The 16,100-nt window shown below is 46.3% G+C and overlaps 1 protein-coding gene across 3 annotated transcripts in view; it reads right to left on the reverse strand.

The window, feature by feature from the left end:
• The window catches only part of NEK1 (NIMA related kinase 1), a 214,901-nt gene that overhangs the window by 93,484 nt on the left and 105,317 nt on the right, over positions 1-16,100 (reverse strand). For all 3 annotated transcript variants that reach the window (XM_073577224.1, XM_073577228.1, XM_073577219.1), the window contains 3 exons: positions 7,380-7,559; positions 6,410-6,472; positions 5,388-5,607 (listed from right to left, as the gene is read on the reverse strand). In XM_073577224.1, the coding sequence (XP_073433325.1) occupies positions 5,388-5,607; positions 6,410-6,472; positions 7,380-7,559 (463 nt within the window). The remainder of the gene's footprint in view (positions 1-5,387; positions 5,608-6,409; positions 6,473-7,379; positions 7,560-16,100) is intronic.

Consider the following 16,100-nt stretch of genomic DNA (forward strand, 5'->3'; position numbering starts at 1 on the left):
CCCATGCTGACAAGAGCGCATGTTGAAGCAGACGGAGATGGAACTGGGCAAACGGGATTGCCTCCATCGCCGCCACCATTCTGCCCAACACACTCATGCCGTACCGGATGGATCTGGAGCCCGGCTGAAGAAGGTTCCGTACCCCCTGTTTGATCCTTTGCGCCTTGTCCTGAGGGAGGATCACCAGCCCCTGGGAGGTGTCGAAAACCATGCCTAGAAATACGATTCTCTGAGCCGGAACCAAGGACGACTTGTTCCGATTGATCAGCCAACCTAGGCGGGCCAGGGTATCCAGAGTGATACCGACATTCTCCTGGCACGCCTGAAACGACGGCCCCTTTACCAAAAGGTCGTCCAGGTAGGGTAGTACCGTTATGCCCCGAGCATGCAGGATGGCCATAACCACCGCCATTATCTTTGTAAAGACTCTGGGGGCAGTGGCCAGACCGAAGGGCAGAGTAACAAATTGGAAATGTCGCCCTCCGATCGCAAAACGCAGGAACCTCTGGTGTGGAGGAAAAATCGGGATGTGTAGATATGCATCCTGCACATCGATCGAGGCCAGGAATTCCCCTGGATCCATGGCTGAAATGACCGAACGGAGGGATTCCATCCGGAATCGCCTGACCCTGATAAACTTGTTCAGGATCTTTAAATCCAGTACTGGCCTTACTGTCCCGTCCTTTTTGGGGACTGAAAACAGGTTGGAGTAAAAACCTTGCGTCTCTTCGCTTTTCGGCACTGGGACAATGACCCCGTTGCGCTGTAGCGTCATTATAGCCTGCAACAGACCTTCCGCCTGCGATTCTGTTCCGGAGAGCCGGGAATGGAAGAAACGCCGTGGCGGGAGTCCAACAAACTCTATCTTGTACCCGGACGATATCAGTTCTGCCACCCAAGCGTCGCGTGCCACTGCGACCCAAACGTGGCTGAACCTTAGTAGGCGTCCGCCCACTCTGTCGTCCGTAGGTACGAAGTGCCTCGAGTCATTTTGCTGGAGGCTTTTGTGATCTGGCCCCCCTCGCTCTGGGCAAACGGCCCCGGCCTCTACCCAGCGGATTGGCCCTGTAAGAAACTTGCCTTTCTCTAATCTGACCATCATTTGCGGAGGTGGATGCCCTGGCCGAAGTCCACCTCCAGGAGCTACGAAAGGGCCGAAAACGCCTCTGCGTCTGCCTGAATGCCGGCCAACTCTTCTGCTGCGGTAGAAAACTACTCTTCCCCCCTGTGGCTTCTGAGATAAGTTTATCAAGCTTTTCACCGAACAATCGATTGCCTTGAAAAGGCAATGAGGTCAAGGATTTTTTAGAGATAGAATCCGCTTTCCATAATCTCAGCCATAATGCTCGCCTTACGGCGATCGCATTTGCTGCTGCCACAGCAGAACACTCGGCCGCATCCAGAGCGGCGCCGACGAGATAATCACTCGCTCCTGATATCTGATTTGTCACCTCCAAGATTTCCGCGGGCAGATCCCTGTCTTGGAGGGCCCTATGCAGAGTGTCTGCCCATGAAACCATGGCCTTAGCCACCCAGGTAGCCGCAAAGGAGGGGGCCAGAGCCGACCCTGCTGCCTCATACACTGAGCGGGCAAGCCCCTCTATGAGGCGATCAGTTGGGTCCTTAATAGAAGAACCGCTGGGTATCGACAATAGCGATCTTGATGCTAAACGTGACACCGGTGGGTCCACTACTGGCGACTCCACCCACCCTTTATGGAGTTCAGGAGGGAACGGATACTTTGCTTGCAGCGCCTTTTGCATTGCAAAGCGCTTATCCGGGTGTTCCCTATGTTTCTGGACTAGCTCCTCGAACTCCGGATGTGTGGCAAACCTTCTATGCGGACGCCTGGTTTTCTTGAAGGAGACCTTGTGACCTGAGGCCGTGGACACATCATCCTCGATCTCTAAAGTCTGGTTGACCGCCTCAATGAGGCTGTCCACCGAGTCCTGGTATCCCAGGCTTTCTGGATTCCAGGCTTCCTCTTCCTCCTCCTCGCCCTCGTCCTGATCGCTTCCTGAGCTTGGCGACAGGGAACGAGATGCCCTAAAAATCGCCGCCGACTCCCCAGAGGGCCCGGCCGACGGAGAACGAGCTCTCTTACCATGAGCTTGTCTGGTGCTGGAGCGGCCCCTAACGGACGAAGGGTCCTGAGACGTGGACGAGCTGTCTTCCGCTGGCAGACCACCATCCTTGACCCTGCCCGGGCCCCGAAGGGACTCAATTGCCTTCGTAAGGGACATCATAGAATGCGATAAAGACACTGCCCATTCTGGGGGGTCCTGACCCCTGGGCTCTGCAACAATGGGGGGCTCCTGGGCTCGCTCCGACTCACAGGCTTCGCAAAATTTACCCGGCTGCGCCTTAGGCAGCCTGACCCCACAGGAAACGCAAACAGCGTATAGGAAAGAGTGAGCTTTCCCTTTGCCAGACATAAAAAATGGTTGTCTGGGGAAAAGTCCCAGATGTGTCCCTCGGTGCGGGAGAGAAAACACGTGGAGGACTACTCACACGTGGTCGCCCGTTGGTGATTTGGGGAGATCGGACCCTCTCTATAGGATCCGTCGCCCCTGTCTTATCTTCAAAGAAAGGGAAAAAAAAAAAAAAAAAACAACCTAGTCTGGAGCTCCAGACTGCGTGTGCCTCCATCAGACACTAAGCAAAAACTGAGTTACGCCCGGTCTGGGGGCGAGGGTGTATGCGGCGGAGGAGGAGCTAACTCTTTTTTTGTATACTTAGTGTCAGCCTCCAGACGGCAGAAGCACACACCCACAGTCTCTGTGTCCCCCAATGAGACGAAGGAGAAATAGGCAAGGGTTAAAGAGCTACTTGTGCCAAACATCCCTGACCTGCAGCTGGACGGCTCTCCTCCTTCCTCCCTGCAATGGTATCTTATAAAAGGACAACCTTTGGATATATCAATGGGACAGCTGTGCTCAGCATATTTTGTGACCCCATAGGTCTGCCGACAGTATTATCCATCCCTTTGGCCTCCACCTATCTTATTATAGGGCCACAATTTGGTCCGAAGTGGTAACTATACGGTGTTGTGTCTGAGATCTTCAGCATGGGCCTCATTTATAGTTCATGAGCTGAACCACCGCGCAGATCTGACCGCTCAGTAGGAGTTTTGCTTAAACTGCAGAAATATGCTGCTAATGTGAAACTGGATACTACAGAAAACCTGTATAATCGCTCTATAGCACCGTACATCTGCACAAAGGTGTTTTCTATTCCAGATTATTTTTTTTTAGCTTTCTTTTACATATGAGCCCATGTGGTTCTGTTAATACATTTTCAGCAATGCAGAAACCCCACATGGAGTAGTCACACAACATATTGGCCAGGATTAAGCTCCTTCCCATACCGTAAATAAAATCAGGTAGTGACAATAGGTAGCATAATGCACTTTAATGGAACACATTACTCTCTTTACGAGCCCCATCTCACCAGGCTTTCCTGCACAGGTGCACTTCTGTCATTCGGAGAAATGTAAAGTACAGAATCTGAACGAGTGGCTGCACCAATAAAATGTTTAAAGGAGATTAACAAATAGATCCAGAGTACAGCGAAGAATAAGTCCCGTCTGTATATATACTTACACATCAGAGCGTTCCAGTAAGCGATCACAAAGCAGGCAGACTATGGGAAACTGGGCAACCAACTTAATGGGATTTTACCAGAAATTCAAGTTAGTCCCTATTTTACGGATAGGAGTTCTTACTGCTCAATAGGGGTCCCATGAATGTAGGTCTGGAACCCAGAAAATGGGGTTCAGCAGAGCACAGTATTGAATTGCAATGTTCAGTCATCGCCTCCTCCTATTAAAAAGTTATCCACTATGCATAAGATCCCAGGGGAAAGCATGCTGACCACTGGGGTTCCAACTGCTGGGACCCCCAGTGCTACTAAGATTGGGGTTCTGGATTGGAGTTTGGGTTTCTCAAACTCTATGAATGGAACTCTTCATCCCCATCTTGAAAAAAATTGGAGGTGCGCCTGCTCAATCTCTGCTACATTCATGGGACTGCCAGAAATAGTGAAGGGCTGTACTCTTGACTTCTCGAGCTGTACTCGGATTCCTCTGGCAGTAACTTCATTTCGGACAGAGCGGCAGAACCCCATTTGCTGAGTTTTAGAGCTCTGAACTCAGGATCGCATGGTTCCGTGCCTAGAACTTGGGATCGCCAGGGAGCCCAGCTGTTGGATCCCGAGGATTCAGCAAGCTATGCCACTATTTTATAGATGGTAATTTCCTGTTTTTTTGGGTGTAAACCTTTAAATATGGGAATGTAAGAAACAGCTGAGCACTGTACTTTGCTTTCTCTGCCAGTCTCAAACACAATGAATGGAGCAGAGGGCGAGAGTGCGTCTGCTGGGGATTGTTGGAGACCCAAATATATGGGATACATTTTGGTTTTGGGAATAACACTTTAATGTCATATTGCTTCCTGATTAGAAGTAAAAGTATGGCTTTATCCATCTCAAACCAAATAGAATATTATGGATGTAAAGCAAAATACTCTACTAAAATAAATCAGTCCTTACTAAATAAGAGCTCACATCATAGGAGATTGCATTCATGTGGCCGGTAAGGACACATGATAATCAAACAGAAAAATTACGGTATGTTGGTAAAGCATAAGACTATACACTGAAAGTAAACTTAGTTCAGTATACCATCACCAAGTTCTAGAGATGAGGGAATAAATTGGCAAAACCCTGAGGTCCAAACGAGCCCTGTTAATGGCCTCCTGCCAGTCGCCGCAAGGAGCCGGTTAACAGGGCTCCCATGCTGAATGTGGACCTCCAGCAAATTGCTTCACCTATCTCAACCGAGTTTATCTTATTATTCAGTATTTGTGAGCATTCTCTGTAGTAGCCATGTGAGAAGCACTGCAGCCATACTGTCAATGAAGCAGCTCCCACCCCAAAGTCCCAGCAGGACGTCACAGCGCACAGCTCATACTTAGCAGCAGCAGTATATCATGCAGCTAGTCTTGTCAAGTGCAGCTAGTCTTGTCATGAAAGCCACCATAAAGGGATTCTCTGGACTTACAGGTCATCAATGCCTGATCAATAGGGGGTCTGACTCCCGACAGCCCCACCAGATGACTGCAGAGAAGATACTTGGAGATAGATTTTCCCAATTTGATATTGACGGTATATCACAAGAATAGACCATCGATTTTATAGACCTGGACAACTGCTTTAATATTTTAAAATTTACTGTGGCCTAGTAACTGTGCAGCCAAAGTGTCTGTTCACCCGCTGCATTTTTACCACGGTTTTCCCATTTGTTTTTTTAATGGCAGAAAACGTTGAACTTTCCAGTTACTGCAAAGAGATGATACCTGTGAAATCTCGTGCACATCACATGTACTTACTGTCGGCAGCACATAAAGTGTCCTCGATAAGGGCCAGCTCCGACAAGGGAATGACTGGGCCTTCTGCTTGCCACTTCTTGCGATCGGCTACATTGTTTTCTTGCTGGCGCTCCTCGTCACCGCCATCACTCTTTCCTGCCGTATCTTTGTTTGTTGATGCCACCTCTTCCTGAGCTTTAAGGTTCTGATTCAATCTTCTGAGTATTTGACGTTTTTCATCCTAAAAATAAGAACGCAGTCAGTAATGCATGTCCACCAAACCACGGTGCCGAATACAGGGCGCAAATATGGCGCTCTTGAGAACTCTCCAGTTACATGGGGCGCACGGAAATGGAAGCAAAGCGCTAACCATCATCAATAAAGTCTCACTAGAAATCACAAGGAGGAATAACAAACTGGTGTGACGTTCTAGCAAACTTATGTGCAAACTTCTGTACAGGTCAAGATTGGCCAGTTTTGCTTTTATTTCCATTACTCTGATCTGCATATTATCCTTTAAGTCACGCCCCCTTAGTAAAGACCATAAAAATTTGCACTAAGTAAAAAGCCCAATGTCTTTGTAGCCGTACCGTGGATTTAAAAAAAAATAAAAACACAGAAATAAAATGCAATTAAAAAAATGGCAACAAGTCTTCTTTATATACAGAAATGTGATGTAGTTTTGTTATTTTCACTATTTAATTACAACGATAAGAATATACATATAGTGTAGTCATCTATTCATAAGGCAATTTATGGAATATCAGATATATATGCCCGTCTGCTTATACACTTACAGGACTGCCCTCAGGATGGCAGGTGATCACCAGCAGCGGGGTGAGAGAAGAGCTGCACATAATAAAGCTGCAGATAAGCGGCATAGTACACAGCATGGGGTAGAAGCCCAAATTAATGTATCCAGATCTGGTCAATTCAGGCTAAAGAAAGGTGATCGTATATTATTCCCAGCAACAAATTCTGAACAAATATTCCCCGAGACAGTTAGGACACATAATACGCAAAGAAAAATAATGGATACTAACTTGGATTGAAGGATCCATTTTTTTGGAGTCGTCTATGTTGTCCCTGATTTCTGTTACTTCAACCTGTAGTCAAAATAAACGAGAATAACAAAAAGCACAAAACAGAGAATATCAAATTGTGCCAAGCTGTAGATTTCCAGAAAAATGATTGCTACATGGGCTCAAATAAGGTAAAACCAGTAAAGGAAACCGTACTCCCCCTCAGCGATCCCTCCCAGGATCTGCTCTACCCAGTCCTGTCCTCCATACACCAGATGTGGAAGGAAACGTTGCACCGGTGGGCAAGCAATTGGCTAAGCCAGCCATTTTTGGTATCCTAAAGACAGAACCAGAGAGCACAGACCAGCAGGGATCAGGATCACCATGACTTATTTTTAACCAGTCTGGGCCCTGTTACCAATACTTTTCATAGGCTGGAAAACCCTTTAAATGGTATTCAGTAATTTATCATATGGCTGAATTTTCAACATTGGCTAGTAGAGTTATCCGGAACTTTGTTTTTTTTTGGCTATTGGGCTAAGAACCTAGTGGCAAGTAGCTGCCAACTACATGCCCGTTCTGCCAGGAGAAGATCTGCCGGATCAGGTGGCGATTATCCGGCTTCATTCAACTGCAAATTAACAGAACAGCTCTTTCTCTTCCAACATCATGTTGATTGACAGCAGATTCTCCACAGTCAGGCAGTGGAGAGACGGCTGTCAACCAGTATCAACAAAGGAGAGCGATAGGTAATAATTTGTGGATACATAGGGTCTGACTTCTAGAACCCCCACTGATCCCAAGAACAGAACATTAAAATGCCCTTTAATGTGAAGCAATGGGCACACCGTCTCTAAAGGACAGTTATCTACCATGCTATTGTGACCATCTGAAATATCAACACTGCAAGATGCGTTTGGTCCTGACAGTGAGCAGGATTTAATTTTTTCAGCACCCCCCCCTCCTTCAACGGTTGTGGAAGTGAACCTACAGCTCCAACATTCTTCAGCGCAGAGGTCATAGAGATGGCTGGGGTACTAGGCTTCATGTGGGACTGGCCCCGGACAGGCGAACCCCCAACATCTGCATGAGCTGCATGGCTAGGGGAGCTCGGAGTTGGTCCTGCAGCATTGAAAGGCACATTAGGATTCTTGAACCCCCGAGCAGCCAACTGAAAAAAAATAAACACAAAAAACAATCAATATAAAGGAAACAATACCATTAAAGACTAGGGAAAAAAAGAACATTTACTAAACAAAAAAAATCTATAGAAATGTAAAAATAGCACATACACACTGTATATTTGTACAATTTGTATAAATACAAGATACAGATAGAGTCATGACACTTTATAGGCCAAAACCCCGGCAAAGTTATAGTGGAAATCTACAGAAGTGATCAGAAAAAGGAGCACAGCAAAATAATGTACATACAACCTAAACAAACTTTACATAACAACGGCTCCAGACCTAACCATATAGAGTTGTATTCAAGATGGCGATACATCAGATATTAAAGAATATCCGAGCAAATCAAGAGAGATTGACAATAAATGCTGAAGTAAGAACTTACAACTAGATATGAGCGAATTTGTTCGGATTTTGGCCCCAAATCTGATTTTGACATATTTGAGCCATATTCGAACAGTATTTGTGCCTAATGTATGTCTTATGATCGGTTCCGAACATATTCGGTAATTTTTACTCCCACTGACACTAATGACGTTCGGCTGTGTCCGATGAATAGTGCCAAAACAATATTCGAGTCCGATGGTATTCGGAACCGAATCGGAAGAAATTCGCTCATCTCTACTAAAAACAGAACAGCCAGAGAGCCCTAATATAGGGAGAACTGGTAACATAAGATAGCCACTGACAGGAACAAAGAAGCAGAAAATGTCAAATTGAAAACCATCAAAAGGCTGTAATGACGTATTACTGCAATGGCCGGCTCTAAAGCTGTGGGCCCTAGTGGCAGACATGCAATATGAGCAAACCGAGCAGGTGAATACTTGTGGTAAGGTCCTGAATTTAAGGGGTTTACAGACACTTTTCAGAAATTTAAGGGGAATGTGTCAGTAGGATCAACCCTCCAAAGCCATCTATATGGAAACACAAGTCATAATAAGTTGAATCGAATGATAACTCGCTTTTCTTAATATGTAAATGAGATGTTAAGATGCATGGGCGAGATATAGATCTCCCACAGATGATACAAGTAATCATAAAGTGCAGTTTTTAAATGAAGGTCTGTATCATTAAGGGAAAAAGAAATCCAAACCTACAGGGCACGGTCTGAAAAAGTTCAATTTCCCTAGCCACACCTAGACCTGATTACTGCCACACCGGTTCTCAATCAAGAAATCACTTAAATAGGACCTGCCTGACAAAGGGATTCCTCAAAAGCTAGACATCATACCACGATCCAAAGAAATTCTAAAACAAATCAGAAACAAAGTAATTGAGATCTATCACACTGGAATAGGAGAAAAGGAAAAATTCTAAAGCTTTGGGACTCCAGCGAACGACAGTGAGAGCCATCATCCACAAATGGCGAAAACATGGAACAGTAGTGAACCTTCCGAGGAGTGGCCTGCCAGCCGACCAAAATTACCACAAGAGCACAGTCTCATCGAAGAGGTCACAAAAGACTCCACAACAACATCCAAAGAACTGCAGGCCCCACTTTGCTCAGTTAAGGTCAGTGTTCATGACTCCACCATAAGAGAGACTGGGCAAAAATGGCCTGCATGACAGACTTCGAAGATGAAAACCACTGCTGAGCAATAAGAATATAAAGGCTTGATTCACTTTTGCTGGAAAACAAATTGATGATCCCAAAGACTTCTGGGAAAATACTCTGTGAACTGACGAGACAAAAGTTGAACTTTGTGGAAGGTGTATTTCCCATTACATCAGGCGTAGAAGCAGCACAGAATTTCAGAAAAGGAACATCATACTAACAATAAAATATGATGGTGGTAGTATGGTGGTCTGGAACTGTTTTGCTGCTTCAGAACCTGGAAGACTTGCTGTGGTAAATGGAGTCATGAATTCTGCTGTCTACCAAAAAATCGTGAAGGAGAATGTCCGTCTATCTGTTCATGACCTCAAGCTGAAAGCGCACTAGGGTTATACAACAGGAAAATGGTCCAAAACACACCAGCAAATCCACCGCTGGATGGCTTAAGAAAAACAAAACTAAGATTTTGGAGTGGTCTAATCAAAGTCCTGACCTGAATCCGATTGAGATGCTGTTGCATGCTCGGAAACTGTCCAATGTGGCCTAAAGCCCCCGTTACACACTGCGATATCGCTAGCAATATCGCTGTAAAGTCACCGATTTTGTGACGTTACAGCGATATTGATAGCGATATCGCTGCATGTGATACTTACCTCCGACCGGCTCCCCCGCTGATTATCGCTGGTCGCGCGAGAAGCTCCTGGACCATTCCTCGTCGGTCACTTCCTGCGGCGCTTCCTGCTGTGACGACGAGCGACGCGTGGAGTCGGGCGGGAGGACGCAGGATCGCCGCGTCTGACAGGTAAGTAGCGACCCCTGTCCCCAGCGATTTCGCTGGTGAGATCTGCCTGAGTGGCAGCTCACTAGCGACCACCTAGCGATGCACCAGCGATCCTGACCGCGTCATATTGCTAGTCGGGATCGCTGGTGCATCGCTAGGTGTAACGGTACCCTAATTACAACAATTCTGCAAAGATGAGTGAGCTAAAATTCCTCCAGAGTGTTGTAAAAGACTCATTGCCATTTATCGCAAACACTTGATTGCAGTTGTTGCTGCTAAGGGTGGCCCAACCAGTGATTAGGTTTATGGGGTAATCACTTTTTCATACAGGGTCCTTTAGGTTTAGATTTCTTTTTCTCTTAATAATAAGGACCATAATTGACAATTTAAAAACTGCATTTGTGTTTATTTGAGCCATCGTTGTCTAATACTTAAATTTGTTTGGTGATCTGAAACATTAGTGTGACAAACATTTAAAATAACAGTAAATCAGGAAGGGGGCAAACATTTTTTCACACCACTGTATACTCTTGGCCAGATTATGATCTAGAGACAAGCCCAACTACCCACCCGCCAGGCAGAAAACCACATAGTACATGGGTGCCCCTAATGGCTATTTAAGCACTAGAGATGAAATTATGGATCTCCTCGGGGAAAGGCTTACAGAAGAAAAAGCAATTCTTTCCTTCAGACACTCTGGGGAACAAATCCAACTCTTGATTTGGTGCGTAAAAATGCTGATATTCCAAATAAAATTGGGCTCAACCTGGATAAGGTTTTATGAGCAGGGATGGAAAATGTCAGCATTATCTGCTCTCACATCTGCATTTCTATTATGCAGAACAATGTAAAAAGGACTTTATGAGATTAAGTGCTGGAAGGAAAAAATTAGATGATCTGTATATTTTACAAAACTGAGGTTATTGAATATTTCTTGAGAGCTCATTTGTATTTTTGGACAGTAGGGCATTACCCTTTTTATCTATTAACTTCCCTTGAACCCGTCTTCCAATAGACATGGCCTAGCTAGGTAAAAAGTGCACATAACGTCAAGTTGTAAGCAGAGGTGATGTGTGTACGTGCGAAGAAGAGAAGCTATGTGCTCCTCATTTCCACGGTGTCAAACAAACAAGGCCTGCACCTGGAGACCACACAGAAGATGCTTCTGACACTCCGCTTTGGCTGCAATTAACCTTTCACCAGCGATGAGAATTGCCGGCTGCAGGTGAGAGAATGTTTTCTAATGGTGACAGATAGTATGAATTCCCTCCTGACGACACATGTTGCATACTTGTAATTGGTGACATTCCAACCACAAAGGTCCAGATCCTTTCACCTGGCTTGTAGACAGAAAATATGGGGTTGGTCAGCAGATATTCAGGTTATATCAGTTTATGAGAATCGTATTGAACGCCAGGCACCTCTATGATCCAGATCTATTAATATAGCAGTGCTGTGCGGAGACAGACTAGCATTGCATAATATTACACCAACTACAATTATTTGGCATTTTAATGGTTAAAACACTTGAAACATGTAAAATGTTGAGGCCTGAAAACTAAATACTAGGCATCTCTCAGACAAAGCTTCCCCTGGGGGTCCAGACAGCAGACACAATGTAGCAAAGTGTTACTAGAGGGGTAAGTGATAGCAATGGGAGACTACAGGTCTATGAACCGCCTAGTGATGTGACCTCTGTGGCGTCCTATCACAGTAACAATCGGTCAGCTCTCATGACGTCTATTTAGACCATACTTGTATCTCCGCACAAAAAAATCCAGGAGCGCCGTTCTTTAGAACTCAACATTGTGCTGTTCCTCCTTGCAATTTATAGATAAATTGACTCCCTTGGTGTCAGTGCTTGCAGTGGACACAGCCCTTTGACCAGTGAATGGCAACACCCAGTCACATGCCACAAACCTGGACGAGCGTCAAAACCCATGGCCCTGGCAACAATGTACCAACCATTGCCCCTAATGCCCCTGACAAGCATAATATTTCTGTAATATGCGAGCAGTATGACAACCACAGCCAGATACCTCCACAGTAGAATTGCGGTCACGGCATTTCTGCCATTATGTGTTCATAAAGTAATAGAAGCCCAGAACTGCCGATATCACTGAGCCCACCAAACAGTTATTACTGTAGACATCACAAATAGCTTAGTTACTCACCGATAACGGTGTTTCTCGGAACCCATGACAGCACCACGGAGAGAGGGGGTCCGCCCATCAAGGACAGGAACCTACAGATAAAAGGCGGCACCTCTCCTCCGCCCCCAGTTGGTTACAGAGCATCAGAGGATCTCCCGGTTAGTTAACAACAAAAGTATATACATAACGTTATAATATTGCATATTATGGAGAAGCCCCGTGTCTAACACAAAACACTCTACACACATTAAACTGTGCTCACCGCACACATGAAGGGGGGGGGAATAAGCGGGTGCTGTCATGGGTTCCGAGAAACACTGTTATCGGTGAGTAACTAAGCTATTCTCTCTCACCCATGACAGCTCCACGGAGAGAATTTCAGAAATTGGTAGCTTAGGCAGGGACCACCGCCTGAAGGACCCTTCTCCCGAAGGTCAGGTCAGACGTAGAGGCTAGATCTAGGCGATAGTGCTTGAAAAAGGTAGAAGGTGTTGACCAGGTGGCCGCCTTACAGATCTGCTCTATTGATATCTCTGATCTTTCTGCCCATGAGGTTGCCATTGCTCTTGTAGCGTGGGCTTTTAAACCTTCCGGGATGGTATTCCCACTGGATGAGTGCGCCAGGGCAATCGCATCCCTTATCCACCTTGCTAAGGTACTCTTGGATGCCTTGAGCCCCTTCCGAGGTCCCTGGAAACACACAAAGAGAGACCCTTCCTTCCTACATCCCTTGGTGGCCTCTAGGTACTGAACTAGGCACCTCTTCACATCTAGAGTGTGAAATTTTTCCTCTCCCCTATTCCTAGGGTTTGGGCAGAAGGAAGGAAGGACTACCTCTTGTGACCTATGAAAGTGTGTTGACACCTTAGGTAGGTATGCTGGGTCAGGTCTTAATATGACTATCGTCCAGGATTTTAGTGAATGGGGGTATCGCTGACAAGGCTTGAATGTCACTCACTCTGCGAGCGGATGTTAGGGCCACTAATAGTATCGTTTTTAATGATAAGGTTTTCAGGGGAGCTGACTGAATGGGCTCGAATGGGGGTCCTGTTAGGGCAGACAATACTAGGTTTAGATCCCATGATGGTATCTTCTGGGTGGTTATTGGTCTAGACCTGGCTGCGGCCCTCATAAATCGTGTTACTCAAGGGTCGCCTGCCACATCCTGATTATAAAGGGCGCCTAGAGCCGCTACCTGTACCTTCAGTGTATTAGTCGCCAGCCCCTGTTCTAACCCCTTTTGCAGGAATTCAAGGATTTGATCAATTTGTATTCCATCCTGAACCCTTGCCCCGGAGCTGGATAGAAATTTCCTCCAAGTTCTACCATAGGCCCTGGTTGTGATCGGTTTCCTACTTTTTTGTAGCGTGGAAACCAGATTTTCTGAGAACCCTTTCCCCCTCAGCAGTGCCCTTTCAAATTCCATGCTGTTAAATGGAGGTTCACTGCTCGAGGGTGTAGCACGGGATCTTGAGACAGAAGGTCAGGGAGATCTGGTAGAACCCAGGGGTCGGTTACTGACATCATTCTCAGCCATGAAAACCAAGTTCTTTTTGGCCAAAAGGGGGCTATCAATATCATTCGTGCCCTGTCTTCTCTGACTTTCCTTATTACTGCTGGGATGAGAATGGGCGACTGAAAGGCATACATTAGGCCCTGTGTCCACGGAAGCATAAACGCATCCAGGGGCCGAGGATTCCCCTTGGGATCTAGGGAACAAAATGCTCCCACTTTTTTGTTTTTGTGGTCGGCAAACAAATCTATGTCCGGGGTCCCCCACATTTTTACGATCTTCCGAAAAATGGACTGTTTTAGAACCCACTCCCCTTGATGTAGCTGGGTGCGACTTAGAAAGTCTGCTGTCTGGTTCTCTGCTCCCCGTATGTGTAGTGCCGATAGGGATAGTAGGTTTTCCTCGGCTAGCGTGATTATTTCGGAGGATGTGTTCATTAGTGATCTGGACTTGGTTCCCCCCTGGTGATTTATGTAGGCCACCGTCACTCGATTGTCCGAGAATATGCGGACATGATGGCCTCTTAATACTGGTAAAAAGTGTTTTAGGGTGTAGCCTACTGCCAGCAGTTCTTTTTGGTTTGAGGAGGCTTTTAGTTCCTGACCTCCCCATTTCCCCTGAGCCACTCTGTTGCTAATGTGTGCTCCCCATCCCGCGGGACTGGCATCTGTGGTGATTATGTGTGTGATTTTTGTCACCCTTTTGTCATCCCTTTGGACAAGTTGTCTCTGTTCCCCCACCAAGCTAGGGAACAAATAGTTTCTGAGTTTAGTGTAACATAGCCTTCCAAGTGACCTCCTGATACCGACTGGTTGTGCTCAGCGCATCCCATTGGAGATCTCTCGTGTGTATCTGCGCCCACTGGACCGCCGGCAAGCATGCGGAGAGGGACCCTAAACAGAGATATTACTTTTCTTAGTGTCATGGAAGGGTTCTGCGTTGCTCTTGCTACCATGTGAGCGATCCTCTCCTTTTTGTGGTCTGGCAGGTAACACTCCTGGGTGTTTGAATTTAGTGTCAGGCCTAGGAACTCCTGGACTTTCCTGGGCTCCAGCCTTGATTTTTTTTAGGTTTAGGAGCCATCCGAGGTTTTTTTTAGAGTGCCCATCACTCTGTCCCTCTGTTCCCTGCATCTTTGGGCTGAGTTGCTCGCTATTAAAAAGTCGTCCAGATATGGGACTATTAGAACATCTTGTTCTCTTAGGTGAGACATCATCTCTGCCACTAGTTTCGTGAAGACTCGCGGGGCTGCCGAGATCCCAAATGGCAGGGCCCTGTACTGGAATTCCCTTATTTCGCCTGCTACAGAGACCGCCAGTCTGAGGTATTGTCTGGAGTCTTTGTGGCTGGGGACATGATAGTAGGCATCGCTGAGGTCTAATACCACCATAAAGCAATGTGGAAAGAGAATTTTGATGGTCGACTTGATCGACTCCATTTTGAATTTTTCGTTTTTGACGTAATCGTTCAGTCTTTTTAAATTTATAATTGTCCAGAAGGTACTGTCCGGTTTGGTTATTAGGAAGAGAGGCGAGTAGAATCCTCTGCCTTTCTCCCGCGTGGGAACCTCCTGGAGGACCTTTTTGTTCAACAGGCTTAGGACCTCTTTTTCGAGGGCTTCTTGTTCTTTTTTAATGATCTTAGTGGGGTCACTATATATTTTTGAGGTGGGACAGAGAGAAAGTCTATCCATAACCCTGATCTTATCAGATTTAGCAACCAAGGGTTGTTCGATATTTTCTTCCAGGCTGGGAGAAAAAAGCTTAGCCTCCCTCCCACCCTGGGCAAACAGTCACTTGGAGGTCTTTTTGTCCCAATTACCAAAGAAGAACCCCCGTCCCTCCTTCTGTCGTCCCATTTCTGTTCTCTCGGGGGTCTGCTCTGAAAGAATTTTTTGTTACGAAAGGACCGTTTAAAGCCTGTGGGGCCTATCGGGCCTAGATTTGGGAATCCTTTCTTTTTGTCCCCCGCCTTTTCAAGGATGTCATCCAAAGTCTCTCCAAACAGGAATTTCCCTTCACAAGGGATGGCGCATAATTTCATTTTAGTTTGTAAATCTCCAGGCCAACATTTTAGCCACAGCGTTCTTCAGGCTGCGTTTGACAGGGCTGCCGTTTTGGATGACAACCTTACCGAATCACTCGAAGAGTCAGCTAAGAAGGCCGCTGCACACCTTATCATAGGAATGGATTCTAGGATCTTTTCCCTGGGTGTACCTTCCCATAGCTGCTTCTCTAGTCGGTCTACCCACACCATGAGGGCTCTGGAGGTACAGGTTGCTGCTACCGCTGGCCTAATATTTCCCCCTGCTGATTCCCAGGTGCCCTTGAGTAGGGTATCCGCCTTTTTGTCTAATGGGTCCTTCAGAGTACCCATATCCTCAAAGGGGAGTGCAAATTTCTTTGAAGCCTTGGCGACCGTCACATCTAGCTTGGGGGCTTTATCCCAGGACGTGGATGCTTCCTCGTCAAACGGGTATTTCCTTTTAAGAGAGGGAACCGTGGAGTTCTTCCTATCTGGTCC

This window comes from Dendrobates tinctorius, unplaced genomic scaffold (assembly GCF_039654945.1).
Source record: "Dendrobates tinctorius isolate UK_male_01 unplaced genomic scaffold, ASM3965494v1 ptg000008l, whole genome shotgun sequence".
NCBI lineage: Eukaryota > Metazoa > Chordata > Amphibia > Anura > Dendrobatidae > Dendrobates > Dendrobates tinctorius.